We start from the raw sequence: 27,004 nt of genomic DNA, 5'->3' as shown, positions 1-27,004 counted from the left end.
AGGTCACTTTCATGTGACGATATTTTAGGGAGCAGTTATAAGCCAAAACCAGGACTGGGACTGTTCCATTCCCGACTTTGGCTTTCAAATAGGCTGCTTTCACATCTGCGTTAGTAATCAGTTCAGGGTTTCCATCTCTCTGCTCAGTTAGGTTTGTTTTTTAAAAAATTTTTTTCTTTTTAAACGGACGCCTTTCAGTTTGCCTTATGTTTTTCAAAACCCTAATGAAATCAAAAAAATATTCATCCAGTTCAGCCTGTTTCCAACCCCCCCCCCCCCCCCCCCCTCCCGCTCTTCCTAATGGTGTGGGAAGGGGAAATAAAACTGATTTTTTTTCTGTTTTATTTCAGCTTTTCTCCTCCAAAAACAAAAGCAGAGAGACAGAAACCTTGAGCTGACTCTAATGCAGGCATGAAAGCCACCATACGGATACAAATTGTAAAGTCACATTCATTCAGTATTTTGTATCATGTGCTCTGGAAGATTAAATACTACTAAGTCTTTTGTAAGGTGTCAACTCCCAGAAAGTTTTTGCATATTATAAGAAAAACAGCATTTCCATTTATTTGCATATTACAAAACATACGGTCTCACAAATAGAGCCTTTATTTGGGAACCGCCATGAAATGTACTCCTAGTATAAACCAATATAAAAAAAAATATAGATCTTCATTCTCTCTTAGAAATGCATAAAGAAAAATAGGATATAGCAAACACAAGGTATCTTTCTCAGTTGACAAAGGGGAAACAAGAGTATTTACAACCCAATAGTTAAAAAGTTGAGCCAAAACTCCTTCCTTTCTCTATTCTGGTCAGAGCACATGATCAGCACACTTCATTGAACCTTAAACCTGTTTTTTGTGAATTATTCACTCAAAAGGAAAACTTCCAGAAGTGTATAAGACGTTGTGGCAAATCTAATTTCTATGCGCCACTATCAGTGCTTAAATTTACAGGAGCAGCGTCCCAGTGGGGCACGCCAATGTGGAGGAGACCACGGGTAAACAAGATGATGTCACCGGTGGCTCTGCAATCTCTCCCTGCAATGGCGGCGGAGGCCTGGCTCGGTCATGCACAGTGGCAAAAAGGGTTACTATGGTTAGCAATTATCAATGGTGGTTTGTCAAGTGACCCCAGTACCTCTTCCTTAAGGAACTCAAAGGGTTAATGAAAAAATAATTGACATGAGTCCTAGTAGCTTTGATTTGCAAACTGGAGGTACTTAGTTTACTTCAGCTTTTGTAACATTCGAGAAAACAACAGGTACAGTTAGTCAATGAGCAGAGGTTTTGCTTTGTATTTAAATAACATTGCTCCAAGTTCAGTTTAGTACAACAACAAGTTAAATTTCAATGCTCTCTCTCTTTTTGCATTGAAAGGTTACTCAGTAGAATTCCCACAGTCCTAGTTATCTAGGGGTTGCTTCTAGCAGAGGATTATGCAGTTGATGAAGTTAGATTATAGATGGGCTTCTTTCACTTTCCCTTTCTTTACTTTTAACAGGGGTTCATCAGAGGCATAACCTGAAGCTCCTGGGCCCCAACTATAATGCTTTATTCATAGTACTGGGCTCCCTATATTTGGGAAGAGAGGCCTTATGGGCCCCCTATGGCTCCTGGGCCCGGGTGCAATCGCATTTCCTGCATCCCCTATAGTTACTCCAGTGGGGCTCATGTAACTCACTGTTAGGAAGATAGATCCCAAACTTTCACCTCCACATTGCACTTGAATCGCGAAGCTTGTAGATGATAGATTCCTCCTCCGGACAACGTTAATCCTCTCCACACTTTGGTGCACCTCCTCTCATGTCCTACTCCGACAACAAACTCCTCACTACTCCCTCTAACTTTTCACTTCCGGTCTTCCCTCCTGCACTCTCTCTCTAAACTCCTTCCAACATCCTGCCTTGCCCTGCTCACCTTCCCACTCTGGGCTCTCATCCTTCCCCCTCTACCAATCAGGGATAAAATGATAAGCAGCCAATCGATAGCCAGCTGTTGCCAAGTAGTTAGCTTAAGCTTGTGAAGAAAGGGGAAAAACAGGGTCTTTCAGATGTATGGCACCCTCTATGCCTCCTAGGAGCACATAGCTAGGTGTTACAGGACTGATGATTGTGTGGCTACCCTGGAGGACCCCCCGGCCACTACACAGGCCTATAGTCAAAGACTACAGCTTATTCCTGACAATTGCCGTTCCTGTCTGCTTATTCCTGACAGTTTCCACAAAGCCACTGTGAAATCATATCACCACCAATGTTCACATCATAACTGCTTTGTGTATACAAGTGGACATTGGAAAAAGCTAGACATGAATTGCACATGAGAGTAGATGTAGCATAGTTACGTAGTATGCAAGGCTGAAAAAAAAAAATATCCATCCAGTTCAGCCTGTTTACACCACCCCACCCCCACTTGCTGATCCAGAGGAAGGCAAAAAAAGAAAAAATGAGGCAGAAGCCAAGGTGGGGTAAAAAAAAAATTCTCCCTGACTCCATAATGGCAGTCAGAATAATCCCTGGATCAGCATTTGAAAGTTCCTACTTGACTCCAGGACCGATAAGCGGGAGATACCCGGATCAAGAACCCTTCTGGTTATTTATTGTCTATATCCTGTAATGTCGTAGCGCTCCAAAAAGACACTTAGTCCCCTCTTAAACCCATCTATCGATTTTGCCATCACCACATCCCTCAGGCAGAGAGTTCCACAGTCTCAGTGCGCTTACAGTAAAGAACCCCCTTCTGTGTTGGTGATGGAACCTTCTTTCCTCTCAACGTAGAGGATGCCCTCTTGTTATCGACGCAGGCCTTGGTATAAACAGGTCATGGGAGAGATCCTTGTATTGTCCCCTAATGTATTTATACATACTTATTTGGTCGCCCCTTAACAGTCTTTTTTTTTCCAGAGTGAATAATCCCAATTTTGATAGCCTCTCTGGGTATTCCAGGCCTCCCATTCCATTTATTAATTTTTGCTGGTCTTTGAACCCCCACAAGCACCGCAATGTCTTTCTTGAGCACTGGACCAGAACTGTGCGCAGTGTTCCATGTGAGGCCTGACAAGTGCCTTATATAGTGGATGGATAATGTTCTCGTCCTTCACCCCTATACCTCTCTTTTAATGCACCCCAAGACTTTATTTTCCTTTGCAGCATCTGACTGGCATTGATTACTCCAGTTGAGTCTACAACCAATTATGGTAGTACCCGCAGGTTTTTTCTCTAAAATCACTTTTCGCTAAAGGTACCCCATTTAGTGTGACCTTAAAAAAGGTAATTTTCCAATTTTACAGCAATTTATATACTTCTCTTGAAAATGGTGAAATTAGTCTTATTTCGCTACCAACAGCTTTTGAACCCAGGCAATGGTGTCATGATCACCTAATTCCCCTAGTAATCCAGATCCAGTTGTATACAGTTGGTGGTGTGCAAGATTACAAAGAGCGTTTTGCACTCACAGCCACGCAACACTGCTTCCCAGCCCCTTCTTGGAAACTGCTCAGTGTGCAGGCCTCTTCCCGCTTGTCGCACACTGCAGTTGTTAACCAGCAATTTGCACCAGTGTAAGCTCCTCCATACTGCTGTTTACCTGTCCCTATGCTGAGGGATGCGGGGTCTATACCTGCCCTTGTATTTGTATCAGTATACCAGTAAGTATGGCCGCATTCTGATTTTTTTAAATTCCTATGTCTATTTCTGTGATGTTTTTTCCGACTAATAGGGACTCTTGACCCCATCCTAGTGATCAACGAGTGTACCAATGATCAAAGATTTGTCACCTATCCCAATATAATAAACGTTAATAGGTAGACTGGAGAGCAAAAACGGAATGGAAATCTTCTCATTGCCATATAAAAATGAAAAAAAATAAATAAATAAAAAAATCATACACCTTGCCTAGTTTTCTGCAGCTCTTAGGCCTCCTTCCCACGAACGGATTTACGCCGCGTAAATCCGCGGCAAAAATCCGCTGCGTTGCACCATGCTATTAGGTTCTATTGAACCTAATAGCACAATGCTCACGATGCGTAATTCCACCGCGGAATTACGCACCGCGATTTCTCCCGTCCTCACCCGCAGCATGCTCTATTTGCTGCGGGTGAGGACGGGCTGTACGCGCTGACGGCTTCCATTGCAGTCAATGGAAGCCGTCCGTTCACGCTATCTCCCGCTGCAACCAGCGGAAGATAGCGTGAAAAAACGCTTCCCCGCCTACCGCCGCGCGTCATATGACGTGGTCGGCGCGTCATATGACGCGGCCGGCGCGTCACATGACACGGCCGGCCGCGTCAAGTGACGCGGTGGGCGTGTCACATGACGCGACGGCGGTGGGCGGGGAAGCGTCTTCACGCGATCTTCCGCTGGTAAGTATGGGGTCTCTGGGGGGCGCCGTGACGGGCTTCACTGCGGAATATTACGCGGCGGAGCCCGTCACGCTCGTGGGAAGGAGGCCTTATGCTGATGCTGCCAAGTTCCCCACTACACTCTCTTGACTCCGGCAATGTCATCCCTTCACAGGGACGTGTGACCACTGCAGCTAGTTACCAGCTGAAGTCAGAAGAAGTGTAGCGGGGGACTGGGAAGGGAAGCTGCAAGGGATGTGGAGAGGCAAATAGGACTTATTTATTAAATGGAGTGCTGAAAACATTTTACCTTAATTTTGCTCACCAGGCTACCCCTTTAACCCCTTGAGTGGCACGCCCGGAAATTTTCCGGGACGAGCTCCACTGCTCATAGCAACATAGCCCGGAAGATTTCCGGGCTATGTATCACTATGGGAGCTGCAGAGCACAATGCCACAAGCTGTGACACTGTGCTCTGCCTGCACAGACCCACAGAGAACAAAGCAAGGGCTTTGAAAAACCAGCAGAAGATATTGCCGATATGCCGGCAATCTCCTGCTTTGTTTATAGGTTGCCATAGAGACCATCGGCTTGTCAGAAGCAAGCCGATGGTCTCTGTGGCAGGGAGAGCTGGTTGTTAGCTGTCAGAGGACAGCTAGGTTCTAGCTCTTACAGCAGAGATCAGAGAAAACCTCCGATCTCTGCTGTGTTAACCCTTTACATGCTGCAGTCTATGTGACTGCAGCATGTAAAGGGCTGTCACCATCGGACCCCCGGAATGTGATCAGGGGGTCCTTATGGGTCCCTGTGGAAGTCCCCTAAAGGGACAAAAGAAAAAAAAAATTTAAAAAAAAAAGGAAAAAAAATTAAAAAAAATTATAAAAACACTTGTCTCCCTTTACTTTGTAAAAAAATCAAAAATATAATCACACATGTGGTATCCATGCGTCGTAATGACCCAGAGAAGGCAGTTAATACATTTAACCCCTTAATGACATGGCCCCTTTTTTTCTTTTTTCCCCATTTCTTTTTTTCCTCCCCCCTGTTTAAAAAATCACAACTTGTCCCGCAAAAAACAAGCCCTTATATGGCCATGTCAATGGAAAAATGAAAAAGTTATGGCTCTTGAGACGCAACTGCAAAATTAGTTGAAATTTAATGATTAGACCATTTTAAAAAACCTGCCCTGGTGGGCACGACAGGGTGGTAGGAAACCCGCCACTCAAGGGGTTAATGGGACAACACTTTAAGCTTGTTAAATTATATGTATGAAGAATATTAAAGCTTTAAAGGTGTATTCCCAAAATAGGATAAGTGATAAAAGTCTTGGTGGGTTAAGAAAAATATAAGGCGTAGTATTTGACTGACTGACTGACTGACTGACTGACTCTCACACACACACACACACACACACACACACACACACACACACACACACACACCTTCTGACCCAGTCATTACTCTTAGTATATGCCAGGCTTGCTTCAGAGAAAACTTCCTTGAGTGATACTACAAATAGAGCTTAGGGGTACACTACCAAGTCGCAGCCAAAGTCGTTGTGACCCTCTGCGTCACAGAACCAGCTATCACCATTGCTCAGAGTGCAGAAGATGCTATTAATAAAGTTTGGTTTGTCAAGTATGTTGGCTCAGAATGTGGTCTAGACCAATCTGACCTATCCCCTTCCCCCTTCATGTTCCTTACCTCGTAGATGTAAATCCCTGGGGCAGAGTTTGGCCGGACCTATCATGGAGGTACTGCAGAACAGAGGTGAGCCATCATCCTGACTGCTGTCCCTTCTAATCGACCCTTCACCACCGGCCCATTCTCATACTACCCTTCAGCTGCTTCATTCATTTCAGCGCAGCTGATAAAAATGGTTGAGTGCTTGTACTCTGCCATCTCCACCAGTCCTATTGAAAATGAATGGAGCCGCACCACACATCCATTCAATCTCCTCCTTACTGAGGGGGAGGGTCGGTGCATTGAGCTACCAATGAGAACAGGGAAATGGACCCCACTTCACTGAATGGGTGTGTGTCCCAGCATTGAGACTCCCACAGATCAGACTCATCACCTATCCTTTCGATAGGTAATAAAGTTTATTTGGTACAACCACTTTAATGTGGGCATCATGTATACAAAAACTTCATAGAGAAGAAAATTACCTGTAAAATCCTGGAAAGAAGTATATGCTTTCAAGCCAAATTGCTTACGATACTGATTGAAAGATTGCAATCTCAGCTTACGGGATTCTTCAATAACTCCTACAGCTATTTCCACGAGTCTTGGGTGCAGATTCTTTCCACCACCAATCTACAAAAAAAAAAAGTGATATATTGATAGTACACACCGTTGCTGAACAAAACTTGTAGAACTGGAGCCCATACTTAAGACTATTACTAAAATATGTCAAGTCTAACTGCTCTCGATAAATCACATCACAAACATGAAAAATATAGGCAAGTTATTGCCCCAACCCTAAAACTAACCTTCAGCACACATTGCCTTATAGTACATAAACAGCAGCTTGCATGAAAGGGATTTTCCCACCAATAACTTATTCCCTATCCTATTCATAAGGAAAAAGTATCTGATTGGAATGAGGGGGACCAACCACTGGGAACCCACCGTCAATCATGAGAACAGGGTTTAAGTGTCCCCGAACAACTAGAGCTCTGGTTACACTACTGCTCTGTTCACTTCTACGGGACCGCTGGAGATAGCCGAGCACTTGTAAGTCCGCTTTCTCCAGTAGTCTCATTGAAACCGAGTAGTGGTGCTCAAGTGTGACCACTTCATTTAGAGACACGTGAATAGTTGGGTCCCCAATGGTCAATACCCGCATTCCAACCATACATATCTCCTATTCTGTGGGTAGGGGATAAGTTCTTTCAAGGGACAACCCTTTACGTGAAGCCCCCGAAAATTCTAATCTGACATAACGAGAAATTTATTTTGTACACAGTTCTAACTAGAGAGTCACAGAGGATTGGGAGGCTGTGTCTTGGAGACTTTATACACATTCACTTGAAGATAGAAGATGGCAGAATCAATTCAGCAGCCATGAGAGTTAAGTGAATTGAGCAGATTCCTCTCCTGGATAGTCAGTACCATCATTTTTATAGACCTGCTCATTTCTCACCATAAACTACTTTTCAGAAGTATAAGGAAGTTCATATATAATGACCTCCACTGGAGAATTATGGTGACAACACTAGAAAGCCTACATCGGTGGCCAATATTAGTGGACAAAATTACGGGACACCATATCTGCACTTGTTTGAGACTTCTCCCACCACTTTTAAAACTTTTCAAGAGTGGCAAGTAGTAGACAGTTTGTCTGTGTGCTGTCAGAGTCTGTTAATGACTGTACAAGGACAGTACACTGACCCCTTACAACCAATGGAGCCATGCACTCATTCACAGTGTCCGGTGGTCAATCCAAAAAAAAAAAAAATTGACATATGCATTGCATACAACTAAAACATGGACTTGCACATGGTTCGTTTCTCACGAGCAAAGAAGGGGGAAAAAAAAGTGGTGCACACTGTAGAAACCTACACCTAACATTAAGGAAAACTCAAAATACACCAAGTTAAGAGATAAGCAACAGTTGTAGACTGGTGTTTCATATGTCAATCGTAAGCTGAAATGCATAGAGTGACAATACCAAATTTATCAATATTACCCCTTAACTCCAGTGTGTGCCATTTATAGAGGCACCATATTCCCTTATGGAACTAAACCATTTCATAGAAAGAATATCCCCAAGGCGGCATTCAAACACATCACGAGTTCTCCTGAACACTTCTGGCAAAATTCTCCCGCCAACGAAGAGATTCTAAAAATATATGTTCAGACAGAGGAATCAGGCATGGATTTTTTAGCATAGGTTCCACCTCTAAAATAACCACTGCCGACATCTACAGCTGAGCCCCAGATTCCTGCCATAGCTATGCAAATAATTGGCCATGGATTTGCATGCAAATGTAGTTTTTTTTTCTCAATGGGCAAATCCGCTTGCAGAATTTCCAATACAGTTACAGCACAGAAAAAGCACCAAGAATTAATGCGTCATACCCCAAGATTGTATAACATTTCCTCCCACTTTGAGATCATACTGGTAGACAATTTAACTTCCTGTAAAAATGTATCCAAGTGCTGAGAAACTTGATATTACGAAACAATTTCTGCAGCGCTGTCGAATATGTAGGGGCTATATAAGCAACTGGAAATGTATCACTTTGTTACTACAATTGAACTATTTTGACGACACTGTCCCTTTAAATTATAATTTAAACTGCCTACTGTTGCATTGAAAACCATTCATTACATATATGTGTCATTGGGTTGTTATTTATATACAGACGTCATTGAACTTGCTGCCAGAGACAACCGGTAACATGTAGGGATCTATTTCTGTACAAAGCCTTCTCCACCCAAGCAGCTTCCATAATATAAATAGAATGGTAGGTATATGTTCTCGCTAGAAAGGGTATAAGACAACAACTCCTACTATAGGAGATGAATTCTAGATACATGTGACTGTTCGAGAAGGTGGAGGAACTGAGGCTTTAATACCCCCCTGTGATTGTAGCATTAATTAATGCAGAGGGGGCCTATTGAATTGCAAGTTGCTATAAGCTTTATGTTGCAGAGTGTACCACCGATTCCATAAAATGGTGATATATTGTACAAGTTGCAGTGTGGTGGAAGGTTTAGATTATAAGCAATGGAACGAAACTGAAAGGGAGAAGACAGACATAGTATAGATATTAAAAAACAACTTTCTGGCTGTGAGGGTGATCAATGAGTGGAACAGGTTGCCACGGGAGGTGGAGAGTTCTCCTTCAAAGGAAGTTTTCAAACAGAGGCTGGACAAACATCTGTCTGGGATGATTTAGTGATCCTGCACTGAGCAGGGGGTTGGAGCCGATGACCCTGGAGATCCATTCCAACTCTACCATTCTAGGTTTAGAATAAACATAGACGTTGCATTTTACCTTTCCTGCTATCTGGTTTGTGAAGGACTCCACCAGAGCTTCCACCCCATAATCCGTGAGCATAGAAGTGTTGTAGATAAAGCTGCTGTAGTTGTAGAGCTGTCCTAGAATGTTGAACTGGTCAGGCATGAGAGGATGCCAATGATATAACTGGTTAAACTCTACAGCAATACGGTTACGGTACTGGAACTGGGATGAAAAGAGTAATTCCGGATCAAACTTCAACTTTAAGTAATATCCGCTGAGGTGTTGAACATAGTCTTCTACCACAATCTTTATGGTCTCTCCTAGAAAGAAAAAAAATAAATTAGAATTAAAGCACCAAGGTCTGTAGAACTACTGTATGTGGTCAAGCATCATTTCCCGCAGTTCTTTACGGATATACTATTAGTGAATTAGAAAGCAAAAAGTGGACAGAGCCCTATTGGAGGGATACAAAATATAAATAAGCGAAAGAGATGGGTGCTGCCAGCCTAGTAACGCTGGTCAACTGATACATCATAAGAGTCAATGAGCAACAGAAAGAAATGATGATAAAGGCTAGGGCTGTGGTACAACCCAATGGCATGGAGATAAGCCAGAATGGAAATTTCAGTGATATGGCATCAATGAACAATTTATTTAGAACCAGCAGATAACACATATGCTCTTCAGATAGCTGGACAATATATTTGACCGAGTTAGTTCATCATAATCCAAAATGTCCAAATTAATCATAAACTGGGGTGGCCAGCAGGAGGCAGTGCTGGCGTAGCCGAGAATGGCCCCTTCCTCTCCTAGTGCTCTCCGAGCAGATACTGTTCAGGACTCCTGTGTGAGGGAGTAGGACGGGAGTGTTAATGTGCACACAGCTCAGAGAAACAGGGAGCACAAAAGCCTGCACTACTATATATGGTCACAGGGGGCTCTATTACTACCATGGTTCCAACCAAGAAGCTGGGGGGGGGGGGGGTGTCAAGCTGAGGTCTTGCACCCAGGCCTCAAGCCTGTAGCTACACCCCAATGTAAAGTTCTCAGGCACATGGCTATGGTGCACATGCATAATACGGGGTGCAGGCGGCAGTGTTTACATGTTAATGTCAACCAGTAGGGACTTTACCATGTGGGGTTCATGCAAATATCTAGCTTGTATGCATGAAGCATTTGGAAGTCCGGTATACCATTTAAAGAGATTAAAAAATTGCATGATTGCCTTCTTTCACAAACACTGCCACACCGCTTCACAGGTTAAGTCTGGTATTGCAGTTCAGCTACATTGAAGTGATTCATATAACCTATGTACATGTGTGGCAGTTTGTGGGGAAAAAAAACAGCCATGTTATTACTGATGCAAGGAAAACCTTAATAACTTTGATCTGCAGGATGGAGGAAGTCATACTTCTGTGGGACCAATATACAATAATGATACTATCTAGAACCTTGAGAAAATCATCTTACAGTTGTACAATACTCAGCAGTTACTTACCTATGAGAATAAGTCGGGCAGTTTGAAATAACTGTTCATCATCCCAAACCGGATGCTCCTTTCTTAAGACATCACACACCCGATTGTGTTCGCGAAGCCAGATGGTGGCATACATCATCAGTCCAGGGAGGAGACCAAAAACCTCCTGTCCCATGGCAAACCTTTTGTCCTTGGGGATATTCTCTGGGTAGACCATGTGAATTGGAGCCTCAACCACTGTTGGTGGATACATATCGCCATTTATTATCTGAAGAAAAACATTTGTTATCTCTACATTAGATTGAAACTGGCAACAAACCCCCTATAAAATATTAACACTGCAATAAGTATTTATTAGGCAAGCGATGGCATGACTGAGCACCGTAGCTCAGGGCTCCACGGGGGTAAAACACATAGTGCATTTTAATATGATCTCATGCGAGATTGCAGTGCAAACTCATATTTGATATGCTATCAGCAGTACTCCGAAAGAGGAGAGCAATCATTGGAGTTTGTGTTCTCATGGTACTATGGATGCAAAGCACCACCACATACAATGTCTTACAATCCTGTTACATGGGATATTGCAGTGAGTTTTGCCAGGCATCTATATTTGCAATAAATCAACATGAAGTTAATAAAACCCGTGCTTTGGCATTCTATAAGGTTGCATGATTTTCACTCTTTAGTCCTTTTTTGCCTCAACCCTTTCCAATCCACTGTCTGATGTCTATTGAAGGCTGTACACAACTCTAATGTCAGAAGACGTCCAGCAGGGTATTCTTACTGTATGTTACTGGCCCCTCAGTTGTTGGGGTCCTCTCCAGTATGTTCCATACCGCAGTACTGGCTCTAGCCAGCAGACGGCGCCATTGTATAATGGCAGAAAGAGAAAGCCCCCTAGGAAACCCTGAATCCAAAATTGGATTGCAAAGGGTTAATACCAGTTCTGCAGTCATTCGGCCGAAGAGCTTTTAATTAGCAGGAGACCGCACAATGTTTTCTTCTCATTTGCTCTGTCAGGCCTCTTTCACACGGGCGACAGCGATATTGGTACTACACAATCGTGGTGATATCGTAGCGGTGTTCCCCACGATTTTGTAGAGTCAGTGATGCATTTTTTGTGAAAAATCGTGTATCGCTTTGCTGTTGCCAGCGTTTAAAATCGTACAAAAAACTTGCACAATTTTAATCGCAAGAAGGTTAAGCCCTACCCCCTCTAAAATAAGTGCTACCCTGAAAAAAAAAAAAAGGGGGGGGGGGGGGGGGAATACATCCCTAGCAGGCTTGGTCTGGGTCCTCCTGCTGCTCTCCGGAGCTCCACTGGGTGTCCTGCAGTCCTCATTCACCCACAGAAGATCACTTCCTAGTTGCGGAATTCTAAAATACCACCTCCAGGAAGCGATGGCTCTTATTGGTTCATCCAGCACTACTCAGCCATTTAATGCAGCGCTGAATGAACCAATGTGAGGGCTGTGATTGGTTCATCCAGCTCTGCATTGATTGATTCTTCAAACTCTGCTCAGCCAATCAGGTTGTGGAGGCGGGATTTATAAATTGGCTGAGCCGCGGCATTGGTTGGCCAATTCATAAATCCCACCTCCACAATATAATTGGCTGAGCAGAGTTTAAAGAACAAAATCACGTTGTGGAGGCGGGATTTATGAATTGGCTGAACCACGGCATTGATTTGCCAATTCATAAATCCCACCTCCACAACATGACTGGTTCTTCAAACTCTGCTCAGCCAATCAATGCAGAGCTGGGTGAACCAAATCACAGCCTTCACATTGGTTCATCCAGCGCTACTCAGCCATTCAATGCAGCACTCTATGGACAAATGCAAAGGCTGTGATTGGTTCATCCAGCTCTCATACACATAATACATGTTTTTAATGTATATTTTACTTATGGTTGACTGTTTGTAACCAGCATCTATCGCCATGCACACTTGCTTAGAGCAAGGATATAAAAAAATATATATATAATATAAATAATCAGAAAATCAAACTCAAACTCTTAAGTTAAAAACTTTTCCATAGCGATTGGCCAGCAGCTCATAACATATCCTCCATAAACAAGTATAATGTTATTACACGGACCTGATGCTTTAATTTGCCGTCCTTGAAGAGTCGCAGAGCATATTGGCGCTCCAGATTATCTCCATATACATGGCTGAGGTCAACCTAGAATAGATTGACAAGCATTTCATCATACTAATGCAATCAATTAGCAGGAAAACATCACTCTACCACCAAGTCTGATGGAGCATAATGTGAACAGTTAATGAGGATGGAACAGACAAATAGATCAAGTTAATAGATCTAGCGTGTCAGGGCAGAATATCTCTACAGAAGAGTGATCACATAAATAACAGATGAACTTTCAGCATCACTGACTACAAAATATTTATCTCTAAACCGTGAAATGTGTGTGGCCTACAAAATACGGTCTACTAAATCCAGAACATCTTGATTTTACATTTTAGCAATACACAGCAGTCTATTGTAGAGGTTACAGTAATACAGAGTGTTGCACCAGCCAACTCAGCTTCACCATCATTACCCCCTTCACCAGTTGTTTCTCCCACCTCCAGAAGACGACTCCCTGGACTACTGCCTGTTCTAAGAAGATCCACCAGGTCTACTCATGGACAACTGCCCTTGCGATTACAAGACTAATTTTGTTGCACCAGAAACCTTTATTAATCCTATGGATTCTACAACCTGCTTAATTTATTACCCAGTTTTGAAGTAACTAAGTGTTGTGCCCTGAGAGACTTCCCAGTGTGTTCTCCAAGTTTAGTAACATTCAAGATATACACCTCAAGAGACTACTTGACGAGTTCTACCAGTTTATGATGGTTGTTTATTGTTTGATGCTCATCCTTTACTTTAACCTTTCTCACAGACGCATTATGGACTCCATGTTTTCCTCTGCTCACTTATAATGGACTCATACCTATCCTGGTGGTAAGGTAGCCACCTTTAGAAAAGGTTTGCCAAGAAGAAAAACTACTGTTTTATGGCATGCCAGGTTATACATGCATATGTGGACTTTTGCACAGGACTCTAAAGTAATGTTTTGTGACTGTTGCCTAACAAATGAATTCCTGTCCTAACAGGTTGCCCTCTGTACAGTAAATATCCTGAAATGTCATTTTTTACTGCATTTATATTTATGAATATTCTGTTTGTCTGTGGGGAGAAGAGCTATGTAGGTGCCCCATAGCTAGCTGGGACTTAAGATTCTATATTTTCCCAATGCAACTCCTACGAACTTGCAAGTACACTGAAAAAAAAGATAATGTGCTGTCACACATAGCATAACCTTTCCGCTCCTCGCAGTTCAGTACAGCAGAGCGCGGCTGTGTTTTTTATATAGGGGGGAACTGTAGTGGCCCAGAGGGTCCTCCAGAATACTCACACTAACATTTGGTCCTGTCACACCTGTCTCTGCACTTACCTTAGGCATAGAAGGTGCAGTGCATCAGAGAACCACCTGTTTTTCCCTTTCCTAAATTAAGAGCTTAGTGCTGGCAATAGCTGGTTGCCTATTGGCTATATGTCATGTGGGAGAGTCCAGAACGGGAAAACACTAACATGAGTCCCTATGTAGAGGGGATGGAGAGTAAAGAAATTGCGGGAAGGAGGAGTTCAGTAGTTGGTAGCAGTCAGAACAGAAGAGTCTGCTGCGAGTTGTGGTTGGAGAAAGAGGTATGTTAGCAGTCAAGGCCATGTGTGCAGTGATTCAGCAGTCCAGCAAGAGTAGCGAGGCAGGCCCCTTTCCACTCCCTTGTTTTTCCAGCAGTGAGCAGAAAAAGAGTTGGAGGTCATCGTCCCACCTAACAGTGAGTTAAACTACCTACTGAATTCAAAGCCAGGATTAGTTCAGTGGCCATTACAACTCTCATTCCACTCCTGCATACTACACTTCCAGTAAGCCCTTCAGCTAGTAACAAGTGGGGGAAGATTATTAGTGAGGGACCTCTAGAACTAGAGAGTGAGAGAAAGCGTTGAAGACAAGTGTGAAGCAAATTGTAAATCTACTGTTTTTATCGTGTCAATTAGCTGCATCATTGTTGGCTCTGCTACACCTCTAACGCTGCACGTTCAACTGTTATTACAACAAGCTTCAGTAAAACTGCATGCTCCCAGTTTACGAATACAAGCTACTGGACTCATCTCAAGTTATTCTGCCATCATTAGACTTGCAAGTTCAGGTTGGAGTATTGGCGTCACCCGTGACAAAACAATGATTTATTTCAAACGTATCCTCATTTTATTTGTGCCACTGTGTGATAGCTAAGCAGAGCACCTTTACTGCCACTGTCGGGAGGGATTACAGAGCCACCCATCACAACCATCTTATTATCCCTGTGGTCTCCCCCACTTTGGCGCGCTCAGCTCGGCTGTTGCAGTTGTGCTGTGTGCCCAACCACCAGAGCTCTCATAGAAAACCAGACAGGTACGCAGCGTTCACAAATAAACGGTAAAAAGTCCAACAGCCAGACTAAATGCAGTAGATAAAAGATGTGGTGACACGCTCCCTCCACAGATAACGTTTGCAACATTAAACCTTTTTGGATTTCATAATTGTGTCATTTCCTTATGACCCTTTAAGCTCTATCTGTGGAGGTGGCGCAACCCCTAATCTCTTATCTAATTTTTACAGTTTATTTGTTGAAAATTTTGCTTTTTAGGCAACGTCAAAGAGTAAAAATCCACAGCGCTCATGACAAACATTTGTGATGAATAATTTAAAGTACTGAAATAAATAACCAGACCACTGGGTCTGTGCCAGGAAATAAATTTCCTAGACCATCATCGAGAAGTCCAGATTTGACCATTCTATGCAACTTTTTAAATTTAACAGGGGTGTCCAGGTTTGAAAAAAACATGACTTTCTTCAAAAAACAGCACCATGGGTTCTAATTCTGAACAACCCCTTTAAGTTCTAGCTTTCATAGAAAATGCCTAAATCCAGTCCATTCTTGCTGTTGCAGGGGAAAAAATAACTTAGCTCATGTAATTAAAATGCAGACAGACATCACACATGTAATACAAAGGGATATAAAAGTGGAGAACACCAGACTCTTCAAAAAGAAAAACCCCTCCAAGCTGTCATACTAGAAACCAGCTTGATATGGATGGATTTGTATGGGCTTAACAAGAATAATGATGCGCCCTTGTTACACAGGATGTATTTTATCTGTAAGCAAACACCACCTCCGTTTTTGTTTGCATAGATAGATTCATCCTCTCCCTTTACACACCTTGAATGGACTTTCGACAAGCCAGTTGAGGGCCAGTAAGTAGAATCAATAGGAAACAACATTTAAGGTACTTTTACACGGGGTGATCGTGTGAATAATCGCTGGATAGTCATCCTGTGTACAAGGAGCCGCCTACAGGGCACCAATTGACAACTTGTTCATTTGTCAAAGAAGTTTGTTTACACGGAACAATTGCCTAAGGCCAATTTACATGCAACGATTATCGCTCAAAAATCGTTCAAACAGCTGAAAGTGAGCGATAATCGTTACTTGTGAAAGCGAAAGTATCGCTCACTTGTCATTAGCGGTTGTTTGAGCTGACTTTTCTGTCACTTTAAACGACCTCGTTAGCACTTGGTGGCTTCTCGTGATGTGTGAAAGCTTCCCGCACAGAAGCGCTGAGCGAGAAACAGACGAGAAGCCAGCGAGTGGCCGACAGGACTTTGAATGCCCTGCATGAGGTTAGCGGTTACGTCAGCACTCATGCAGTCTTTGAAACGACCATCGGCCTGTGTAAAACGGCCTTTAGTTTTTAGGTGAGCTGAACAGGAGTTGCACATTGAGCGACTGCCTGTTTACCGTGACTAGAAGTAGGCGGCCAGAAGAGATCTCCGGCTGCTTCGCCTCTGTTCACAGAACGACTATCGCTCCTTTGTAGAAGCATACTAGCTGGAACGGCTTACCCTGTGCGAGACCTTTACAAAGTAATAATCCAGGTCCACTTGTAAATAGTTCTGGTGGCCAAGAGACAAGTTACCTTTCTAGAACCGGATATCATTTTAGCTTTTTTGTTTTATTTACATAGTAGCATAGAATGTAAGGCCGAAAAAAGACATAGGCTGAACTGCATGGACATATCACCCCCTCCCTCCCCAATGTTGATCCAGAGGAAGGCAAAATAAACCCCAATGAGATGGAAGCCAATTTTCCCCTATTTAAAAAAGGGAAAAATTTCGGAGGGTACCCCTATACCCCTACTATAATCCTTTAACAAGCGAGATTCTCGCACAAACTATTTACAAGTGGAGCAAGGTTATTGAGGAACTTGTTGGTTTTGAACCCCCCTACTAAGTTAGTGTTTCTATTGATTCTACTTCTGTGATCAGTGCCACCACTGAAGTGTTGGGATAGGTTTGTATTTTCTCACTTTTCTTGCCATACACAGCTCTAGACATGTTCAGTGGAGGCCTATCCTGGAATGCCAGCTGACGGACATTACGGTCATGGTATATGCTTGATGGGAAAGGTAAGTTTACAGAGAATGTTTGGAAAGAATCAGGTGGAATGAGGGAGGAAGCACAAGAGAAGTCTTCTATGCAAGAGTGAGAGGAAGTAATTTGAGTCAGAGAGGATAGGTTTGGACTGGCCAACAGGGGAACAGGTAAATCCCCCGGAGGGCCTTCAGCAAGGGTGGGCCTTAATCTCTTCCTCCCACCCCCTCATATTAGCTAAGCACTCGGCACGTATTGGATGAATGTAAGTCTACCAATTCCTGCCTGTAGCTTTCTCCATATACTTCAGTTTCTATATGGAGAATGAGGCAACGAGGAATTTTTGAACAGGGCTCAAGAGGTATTTGAATGTAGGTATACAGGGCCCCCCAGAATAAACTTTACTGGTGGGCCCAGTACACTCCTTATTGCCTTTAACTAGGATGCTCTGTTGGTACTTTGATAACACAAGAGTTTATTCCTTTGTGCATCTTGGGTTTCTGAAATCAAATTGTGAATCCATGCCCGCGAGCTAGGCATTCCCAACTTATCTGATGAAATACAAGTAGAGTGTGCCAGACGTAACTTGTAATTGCTGCTGGCAGATAATACCACACCCTTAAAATCAAGATGTTACTGGACTGGGATGCTCCAGGAACTAAGCAGTGTCAAGACTCCTCATTAAGGTCTATGAATCTTCTTCTCATCTTTCAGCAGGTATTGTACATGGAATGCCAAATCAGTTACATAACTTACCCCATGACCCAATCCTTTAGTGAAACCTCGGCCCATCCTCCCATAAGTCTTGAAAAACTGATGAGTGAAGTGTTGAGCAAAGAAGGCAAACATTAAATTCGTATTCTGAGGGTCAGGAATGAACTTCTCCCTTTTTAGAAAGGTCTCGACCAGCAATGTGGCATCAGGCAGTTGGAGTTTTCCTGAATACAAGAAGGTAAAATAGTGAGAATAGAGTAGTCCTATTGTGCCTGTATTGGGGTATGTTCACATATGGCAGATAAGCTGCGCAATTTACGCAGCAAAATTGAAAGTGTAGTATAGCAGCAAAGTGAATGGACATTTGAGAAGTCCCATTCACATGTGGCTGAAAAATAAATAAATTGACCTACGGCGCACATTTTAACCTGTAGAAACAAAAAGATCTGTATTTTTACACCATGTTAAAAATAAATAAATAAAAATGACCCACCGCCGACGCCAATCTAAAATGTTGCCATATCCACCCATGATATGTAGTCTGAAACTATATATCAAAAACATCAGAAAATAAAAGGCGAACCTATTCCTATACTTTATTTTAATGTAAATAGAGAATTTTTAAAAACACTTTTTTTACAAAAAATTTGCTCACACTACCCAATTAACCCTTTAGTGACGAAGCCTGTGTGTGCTTTAGTGACAGCCAAATTTTGGAAATCTGTCATGTGTCACTTAAACATAGAATAACTCCGTAAAGGTTTTGCATATCCAAGTGATTCTGACATTGTTTTTTCACCACATATTGTATTTCACTTGGGTGGTAAAAATAGACCAATAGAATTTATGTATATTTATTAAAAGTGCCAAAATTGGGAACATTTTGAAAAAAATTATCATTTTTACACTTCCAATTGCAATATCTCAAATATGTGCAAACATACTCTACAAAATTCTGCTAAGATATATATTTCCATCTGTTTACTTTCTTCTGGGGGCACATTTAAAAACTCATTTTATATATATATTTATTTTTGGTTTTAACTTGGGTACAGAAAAGAAAAAAGGGGAGAGCGGGATGTACAGCAATAAAATACAATGAGGTTTGTTCACGTATACAATTGAGCTTTGTAAGGGAGTTACACATAATAGGAGAAGTAAGAAGATAGGGGAGTAAAAGGTAGATATGAATGGGGAGAGTGGAGGGGAAAAAAGGATCGGTTTTCTAGTAGCTTGCTTTATGATCCAAATTATAAGTCGTACTAAGGCATAGAATAGGTTTGTTAATGCGAAGGGCTGGTTGGCTAATATATTTCTAAGTAGGCGGTTGTTTGTTCCCGTGAGAGACCCACTTATTCCAGATTCTGGAGTACTTATCTGGCTCTCCTTGTAGACGTCTCGTTTTTTCAAAACCATTTATTAGATTAACCTCATTCAACCATTCATGGATGTTGGGGGGGTCTACCTCTTTCCAATGTCTCGGAATTAGCATATTCGCTGCATCTAGTAGAAGAGGGAGCAGTGGGTCTCTTTTTCCTGACGCCGTCCGGGGGAGTATATTTAGGAGGAGCATCTTGGGTGTGAGTCTTACTTCATAACCCAGAATTGATTTTAAAGGGGTTGTCCCGCGAAAGCAAGTGGGGTTATACACTTCTGTAGGGCCATATTAATGCACTTTGTAATGTACATCGTGCATTAAATATGAGCCATACAGAAGTTATTCACTTACCTGTTCCGTTGCTAGCGTCCCCGTCGCCATGGTGCCATCTAATTTCAGTCTCTAATCTCCCGATTGGACGCGCTTGCGCAGTCCGGTCTTCTCCCTGGTGAATGGGGCCGCTCGTGCCGGAGAGCTGGTCCTCGTAGCTCCGCCCCGTCACGTGTGCCGATTCCAGCCAATCAGGAGGCTGGAATCGGCAATGGACCGCACAGAGCCCACGGTGCACCATGGGAGAAGACCCGCGGTGCATCGTGGGTGAAGATCCCGGCGGCCATCTTAGTAAGGTAAGGAAGAAGTCGCCGCAGCGCGGGGATTCGGGTAAGTACTAAACGTTTTTTTTGTTTTTTTTTTAACACATGCATTGGGTTTGTCTCGCGCCGAACGGGGGGCCTATTGAAAAAAAAAAAACCTGTTTCGGCGCGGGACAACCCCTTTAATGTCTTTTGTATTTCCTGCCAAAACGTGGTTAACACTGGGCATGAAAACAAAATGTGTGAGAGAGATCCCTCTGCTTTAGAGCATCTCCAGCAGGTCGGGGGTATTTTGGATCTATTCTATGGAGTAGCTCTGGGGTTTTGTACCACCTGGAAATTATTTTGTAGTTCAGCTCTTGGTATTTTGTTGAAACCGAGCTTGAGGCCTCAGTCACAAGGGCGCATCGGCACCCGTACACCGGCGCCGATGCGCCCGTGTGACTGACACCAGCAGACGGCCGTACCTGAAGACGGCCGTCTCTCTGCAGCGCTGGAGGAAAGAACATGTGACCGGCTCCATTGCCGGTCATGTGTTCTTTCCTCCGGCGCTGCAGAGAGATGGCCGTCTTTAGGTACGTCCGTCTCCTTCCTGCAGTCACACGGGCGCATCGGCACCGATGCGCCTGTGTGACTGAGGCCTGAGTGTGAGTTACTTAAAATGTCCAGGATTTCCTCTTGGGAGAATGTAGTGCCAAGATCTTTTTCCCAACTGGAGATCTAAGAGGGGTTTTCCTTATTATGGATGAGTGTTGTAGATTTTTGAGGTGATCCCCTTGAAGGGGCGAAATGTCCTGAGAAGTTTATGAGAAAGTAGGTTATGATTAGTGCTCAGAATGTCTGGTTGAAAGAGGGATAATGTGTCCCTGACGGAAAACTCATTTTTTTAACCATTTAGGAGACGTACAAATTTAACATTAATTATTAACATTTTAAGGAACACTTTGTCTTCCTACACCAAGCCAAGATTGCAAAGGCTCATAGGTGTCAGAATGATAGATACCCCCACGAATGACCCAATTTAAAAAACTACACCACTTAATATATTCGCTGGGGGGGGGGGGGGGGGGGGAGGTCATGAGTATTTTTACCCAACAGTTTTTTTTCAGGAATTAATGCAATGTAGAGGAGGAAAAATAAAACTCCATATTTTTGCAAATGCATCATTTTATAGCCAGGTGTACACCCCAAAATGGATACCAGTTTGTCCTGTGTTCAGAAACATAGCCATTGTGGCCCTAATATTACGTCCGTATGCACAATAATGCCCAAACCGAAAGGAGCAGTCGGTGGCTTTTAGAACAGAAATTTTGCTTGATGGCGATTTAGGCCCCATTGCCCACTTGTAGAGCCCTTGCGCGGCAAAAACGACAGAACCCCCACAAATGACCCCATTTTGAAAACTAGACCCCTTAATGAATTCCTCTAGGGGTGTACTGTGTGTTTTTACTAAGCAAAGCAGTAGGATAAAAATTGGGATTTTTCATTCTTTTGCAAATGGTGTCCTTTTAAAAACTTTTTTTTTTCCGTACAGCACACATATGAATGATGACTTACACCCCAAAATGGATGACTGTTCTGTGTTCAGAAACCTACCCATTGTGGCCTTAATCTACTTATAGGAGACATGGATAGGCCTGTAATGGGAACAGCCATTGGATTTCAGGGCACAACTGAATAAATTCCAGGCCACATTGTTAATTTGTGCAGAAAAAAAAAAAAAGACTCCCTAAAAATAACCCCCCCCCCCCCCTTCACCCCTTTTTTGGCGTTCCCTAGATCTTAGATAAAAGTAATAATACAAACTGTGTGGTATGTATGAAGACAGGGGTAATTACGGAGGCCCGGTTGAGATGGCCACATGGGGGAATAAAACTGGGTATCTCTCCTCTTCCCAAGTTTTTTGAGGGGGTATTTCTTGACCCCAGTGGCCGGGATGGGGTATAAAAAAAAAGTGGCACTCTGTGAGGCTTCGTAAGCTTGCTGAGGTACGGCGGTCTCACACAGAAGGCGCTCTACAAGCTGCTTCTGGAACGGCAGGAAGGCGAGCGTTCCCGGGTGCTTCTTGTAAATTACGTATTACAGGTAGCGGTCTGAATAACGCCAGGTTCACACGGCCGTATGTAGAATCTGCTTGCGGAGGCCGTCCGCGGATCCAAGCTGTGAGCTTGGCCGTACATGTAATGTACTGCGTATAACGGTGTACTCACACAGGCGGTCATGCGCAGTTCAGCTTTTTTTGTTTGTATTTCCTGTGCCATTGCTTAGTGATGACGCGGATACCGGCAGCCCGTACACAATCTAGTAGCATATGCGCTGTGGGTAGATCTGTGACCATAGAACACAATGGGCTCTATGCTGCAGATATCCACGGTAAAATAGAACAGGCTGCGTTCTGTTTTCTGCGAGTGGATTACGTAATTCCAACTCGCTAATGTGAGCGGAATTGTGTAACCAATGCATTTGACTGATCCGCGTATTACCGCGGATCAGACGCATGCGGAATCCATAATTCCTATCCGGTCGTATGAGACTGGCCTAGTGGTAGATCGCTACCTTTTGATCACGTGACTGGGGACCGCTCACCAAGGCCACCAGTCATTGCTCCTTGCTCTCAGCAACCGTTAGTAGCCGAGAGCAAGGAGATTCTAAATTTCCCAGGTCCTTCCGGCTCCTGCAAATGTGCCTGGCATTTTGCTGGCTGGTGCATGCGCAGAATCCGAGTGATGTCAGTGGAGGAGGATCATGTCAGAGTTTAAATACGAGGCTTCTGGTAAAAAGTTTCATTTCCTCTCACCGATCGCATCGGTGAGGGGAGATGAAACTTCAGCTTTTTTTAACTTTTAAGTGATCGCCATTATCCACGGGATAACTGGGACCATGTGACTGGAGACTGCTCACCACAGCCCCCTGTGACATCTTCAGGCTCTTTGCTACCTTTGGTAGCCAGTAGCAGGGAGATTTTAAATTTCCTGGGCAATCCTCGACTTTTGCGCATGCGTCCGCCATTTTGCTGACGGGCGCATGCGCAGAACCCGGGGTAAGGTCTTCAGATAAAGATCCCATTGGGGGACAAATCCGGGGACCTTAGTTATGTATTTTCATCTCCCCTTACAGATATGTTCCGTAAGAGGAGATAGAACTTAGCTTTTTAAACTTTTTATTCTTTTTTTTAACTTTACACGATCAGTGTTATCCAGTGAATAATGGTGATCATGTGACCAGGAACCGCATACAGCGGTCCCCGTTCACATCTCCCTGCACTCGGCTATCTTTGACAGCCGGGTGCAGGCAGATTTTAAATTTGCCAGGCTTCTGCGTATGTGCACCACATTAGCGCATGTGCAGAAGCTCCCGTCAGGTCCGATCACCAGGGGACAACATGGAGAATTGGGGGTGAGCATTTTCAGCTGCCTCCATAGATCCGATCCATGAGGGCAGCTGGAACTAACTTTTTTTTTGTTAGTTATATAACGGGGATCACAGGCCCGGTGACATCTCCTGCCTCCCAGCTACCTTCAGGAAGTTTCAAATTTCCCAGGGCCCCGAGCCTTTTGCGCATGTGTCTTACGTAATGACGCCTGGCGCGCATGCGCAGAAGACAGCATCAGGTTCTGGAGGACCAGATTACCGTGGGAGATAGCGGAGGACCTGGGTGACTACTCTCAGCTGCCCTGATGGTTCCGATCCATCAGGGCAGCTGAATCTTTAACTTTATTGAACTTTTTATTGACTTTAATGCGATTGGCGCCATCTACCACCAACAGCAATATGTCCTCTGTAGAATATCTGTCCCTATTGACAACAGACCACATGGTATATAGGCACATAAACATGATGCAGCTTCTCGGTCCTGTACTCAACTGTAAAATGGTCACTAGTTACATCTTGCCTATTTTATATATGGCTAGGTCATGTGATGCAGGCATCCAATGACATTGCTGCCCTTGCAGCATCCAAGGAGCGGGCCCTGTTGCGTAAATGTTCCTAAATCAGCAGCGGATTACCCAGCTTAAATAAAGTAAGTGCAAACAGAAAGTACTTTTTCAACAAGAACCGGTAACGTGCAGTCTTGTTCTTTTACCTAAACTTCTCTTCTTCCAGATAACAATGAAAACAACTTGTATGTAGTAACTTTAACAGGGATAGCTGATTTGTAGGCTTACATCTCTTGCCTCTTTTCTCGCTCTCGTGCAGTTCGGGTTTCCCAAGGCACACGTATCCACAGTCACAGTTATCTGATGAATCTCTCGCTCTTGGATGAAACTCTCTCAACTGGACGGACTCCAAAACACTTTCATACTTGTGGCCATGATCAAGTGGTTACTCACTGCTCTCACATAACTTGCAGTTTCCACATAGGAACATCCAAAACTTGCGCTCACACCCATGCGTCCACAGCATGTCCCGGGTTCCAAAACCCCCGAAAGGGCAAGCTTCTTATAAGGAGAGATTCTGACCTGGCTGAGCTCCACCCGGAGCAACAGCCCATCTCTCCTCCATCTCCATCACTCAACCTGCTCTCTTTCCACTCAACTCCTCCTGACACCTGACCCACAACTCACGTGCGAACAGACAAATTGATACATCTTCCAGACATCACCCCTAACACACCTGGAGGTGTTAATACATATAACACTAACTCATACAACACTCATGACAATGACACGAGACATACATAGAACATGCATTCTAACGTGCCGGAGCGGACCCCAAACTCTGGGCCAATACTCCCTTATTAAAGATATATATATTTAATGCCATGAAGGCACCCGGGCTGCCGATTGGCTGCACGCTGACCTCTGCAGCAGGCATTATGGGAAATTTGTTTTTTTGCCGGTTTTCACCCAAAAGCAATTTAGACCTACCCAATTCGATTTTGCTAAAAATCGGGGCGATTTTAATCACCTGGCTAATCAAGATGAACAAAAATATTAAAAAGCTGATCTAAGACCTGATAAATCTGAACATTTATATGAAGCATTAATGTGACTAGCTTAAATTGCAATAAACTTACTGGATCTTTGACCCCACACCCAACTTTTTGCAAGCATCTGCAGGGCGAGAGCCATTATCTTCCTTTTGAACTCAGAATATTCTGGAACAGTCCATAATTCTGTCAGGGATCCAATGGCATCAGTTACAAGGCTGCAATGACATGCAGGCAAGCCTTGTGCTTATTGTGATTTAGTATTGGTCGACTGCAGTTAATACTTTTACAAGCATTAGTTATGTTAATTTAGTGAAAGAAATCACGTAATGCAGGTGCCAACATACCCTGCAGCGAGCCCAGAATATGCATTCAGGTAGAGCAATTTAATGATCATGAGCATGAGTGGATTACATAAATCCTTACCATTCAGGCACTGACAAGTATCACTACAGGCAGGAGAGTTTGTTCAGCAATGCTATAACAGAGGTAAAAGGTAAAGTCCCCTGGTGCAAGCACCGAGTCATGACTGACTCCTAGAGTGAGGTCTTCTTGGCAGACTACTTTTGCAGGGTAGTTTGCCATTGCCTTTTCTAGTCATATTTTACCCCCCAGCAAGCTGGGTACTCATTGCACCGACCTTGGAAGGACGGAAGGCTGAGTCAACCTTGAGTCGGCTACCTGAACCAAGCAGGGATTGAACCCGCAACCTTCAGGTCATGAGCGAGAGCTGGAGGCCCATCAACTGGCCCATCCAGGCCCGCATGGAGCTTGTATGTTCTCCCTATGGTTTTTCTTCCTGTTCTCTTCAAGAGGAGAAAGGAGGAAGAGGGAACCAGATCAAATCTGATCAAGGTCAATTTCTGCATGGAGTTTGTATATTCTTTTTTTCTTGTTACTCTTTCTCCTCCCCAAAGAAGCAATCAGCATGGTGGCTCAGTGGTTAACACTATTGTCTTGCAGCGACTGAGTCATAGGTTTAAATTTGACCAAAGACAACATTTGCGTAGAGTTTTCCTGATTGAATGCAGAGGTTTTCTTGCAGTGCTGGGGTTCCAAGTTCAAATCTGACCAAAAGACAACAGTGCCATTCACTGAGCCACATTCATTGAAGAGGAACCACCATTGTCATTTCAGGACTCTTAAAATCCCATAAAACAAGTACAGAACACTTTCTATGAATTTCCAGTTTGGTTAAACCAAGTCAGACTATACAGAACTTTTTGACAGAATTCGGCAAAGGGGCAGAACTGAACTTTTTGAAATGTTTGCTCTTTTTCAGTCAATAATCCTTTACTGATCTTGTACTGGTCCAGATCTTCAAGCCTGTATTCTAGTATAGTTGGATGACCCAGGGGCATAACTATGGAGGATGCAGGGGATGTGGTTGCACCCAGGCCCAGGAGCTTTAGGGGGCCCATAAGACCTCTCTTCTCCATATAGGGAGCCCAGTACTATGAGTAAAGCATTATAGTTGGGGACCCTGTTACAAATTTTGCATCGGGGCCCGGGAGCTTAAAGTTACGCCTCTGGGATGACCATTAATTAAAAGTAATCACTGAGAAAGATAATGTGTTGGGGCAGATTAATCAAAATGCAACAGTTTTTCTGGCGAAAACTTCTTCCATTGTTTGCTCCACATGTGTGAAACTGACTTTTTTTTTACCAGTATGTAAAAGTCAGTGGCTCACTTGTTCTAAAGCATCATTAGAGACCAGGAAAGATCTAGGATTTTATTTTGGGAGCTTTTAGTACTTACCTGTAAAAGCAATGCCTGCAGAATTTCTGCTACATTTACAATACAAGTCATGGTGTGGAGGGAAAAAAAAAGACACTGAAATTGAGGTGGAGAAGACTTTAAATTTGCAGTATGTCAAGTTAAGTGGAAAGTTTTCAGCACCGATATCACCACTTCAAAATTAGGAGAAATCTCACGGATTTTGGTGCAAATTTTGACTCAGGAGGCTGATTAGCAGAGAAGGGTCCACGCAGTCATTAAGCCCCATCTCCATACAACCATTATAGAAGGAGAAAAATTAAACAAATGGTTTTAGATACTGTTCAGTATTATGACCCAGCCCCCTCCAAATACCAGCTCTCCCTCCATTATCATCT

General features: G+C 43.4%; 1 protein-coding gene across 1 annotated transcript in view; it reads right to left on the bottom strand.

Annotated features, from left to right (window-relative positions):
- Positions 1 to 27,004, bottom strand: part of PTGS1 (prostaglandin-endoperoxide synthase 1) — a 73,279-nt gene that overhangs the window by 6,609 nt on the left and 39,666 nt on the right. Inside the window, exons 6-10 of the mRNA XM_066580828.1 lie at positions 18,031 to 18,212; positions 12,891 to 12,974; positions 10,810 to 11,056; positions 9,345 to 9,631; positions 6,507 to 6,654 (exon numbers count right to left, since the gene is read on the bottom strand). Of these exons, the coding sequence (XP_066436925.1) occupies positions 6,507 to 6,654; positions 9,345 to 9,631; positions 10,810 to 11,056; positions 12,891 to 12,974; positions 18,031 to 18,212 (948 nt within the window). The remainder of the gene's footprint in view (positions 1 to 6,506; positions 6,655 to 9,344; positions 9,632 to 10,809; positions 11,057 to 12,890; positions 12,975 to 18,030; positions 18,213 to 27,004) is intronic.

Source organism: Eleutherodactylus coqui, chromosome 10, assembly GCF_035609145.1.
Source record: "Eleutherodactylus coqui strain aEleCoq1 chromosome 10, aEleCoq1.hap1, whole genome shotgun sequence".
NCBI lineage: Eukaryota > Metazoa > Chordata > Amphibia > Anura > Eleutherodactylidae > Eleutherodactylus > Eleutherodactylus coqui.
The sequence above is the reverse complement of the archived record's forward strand: the minus strand, read 5'-3'. Positions and strand labels throughout refer to the sequence as shown.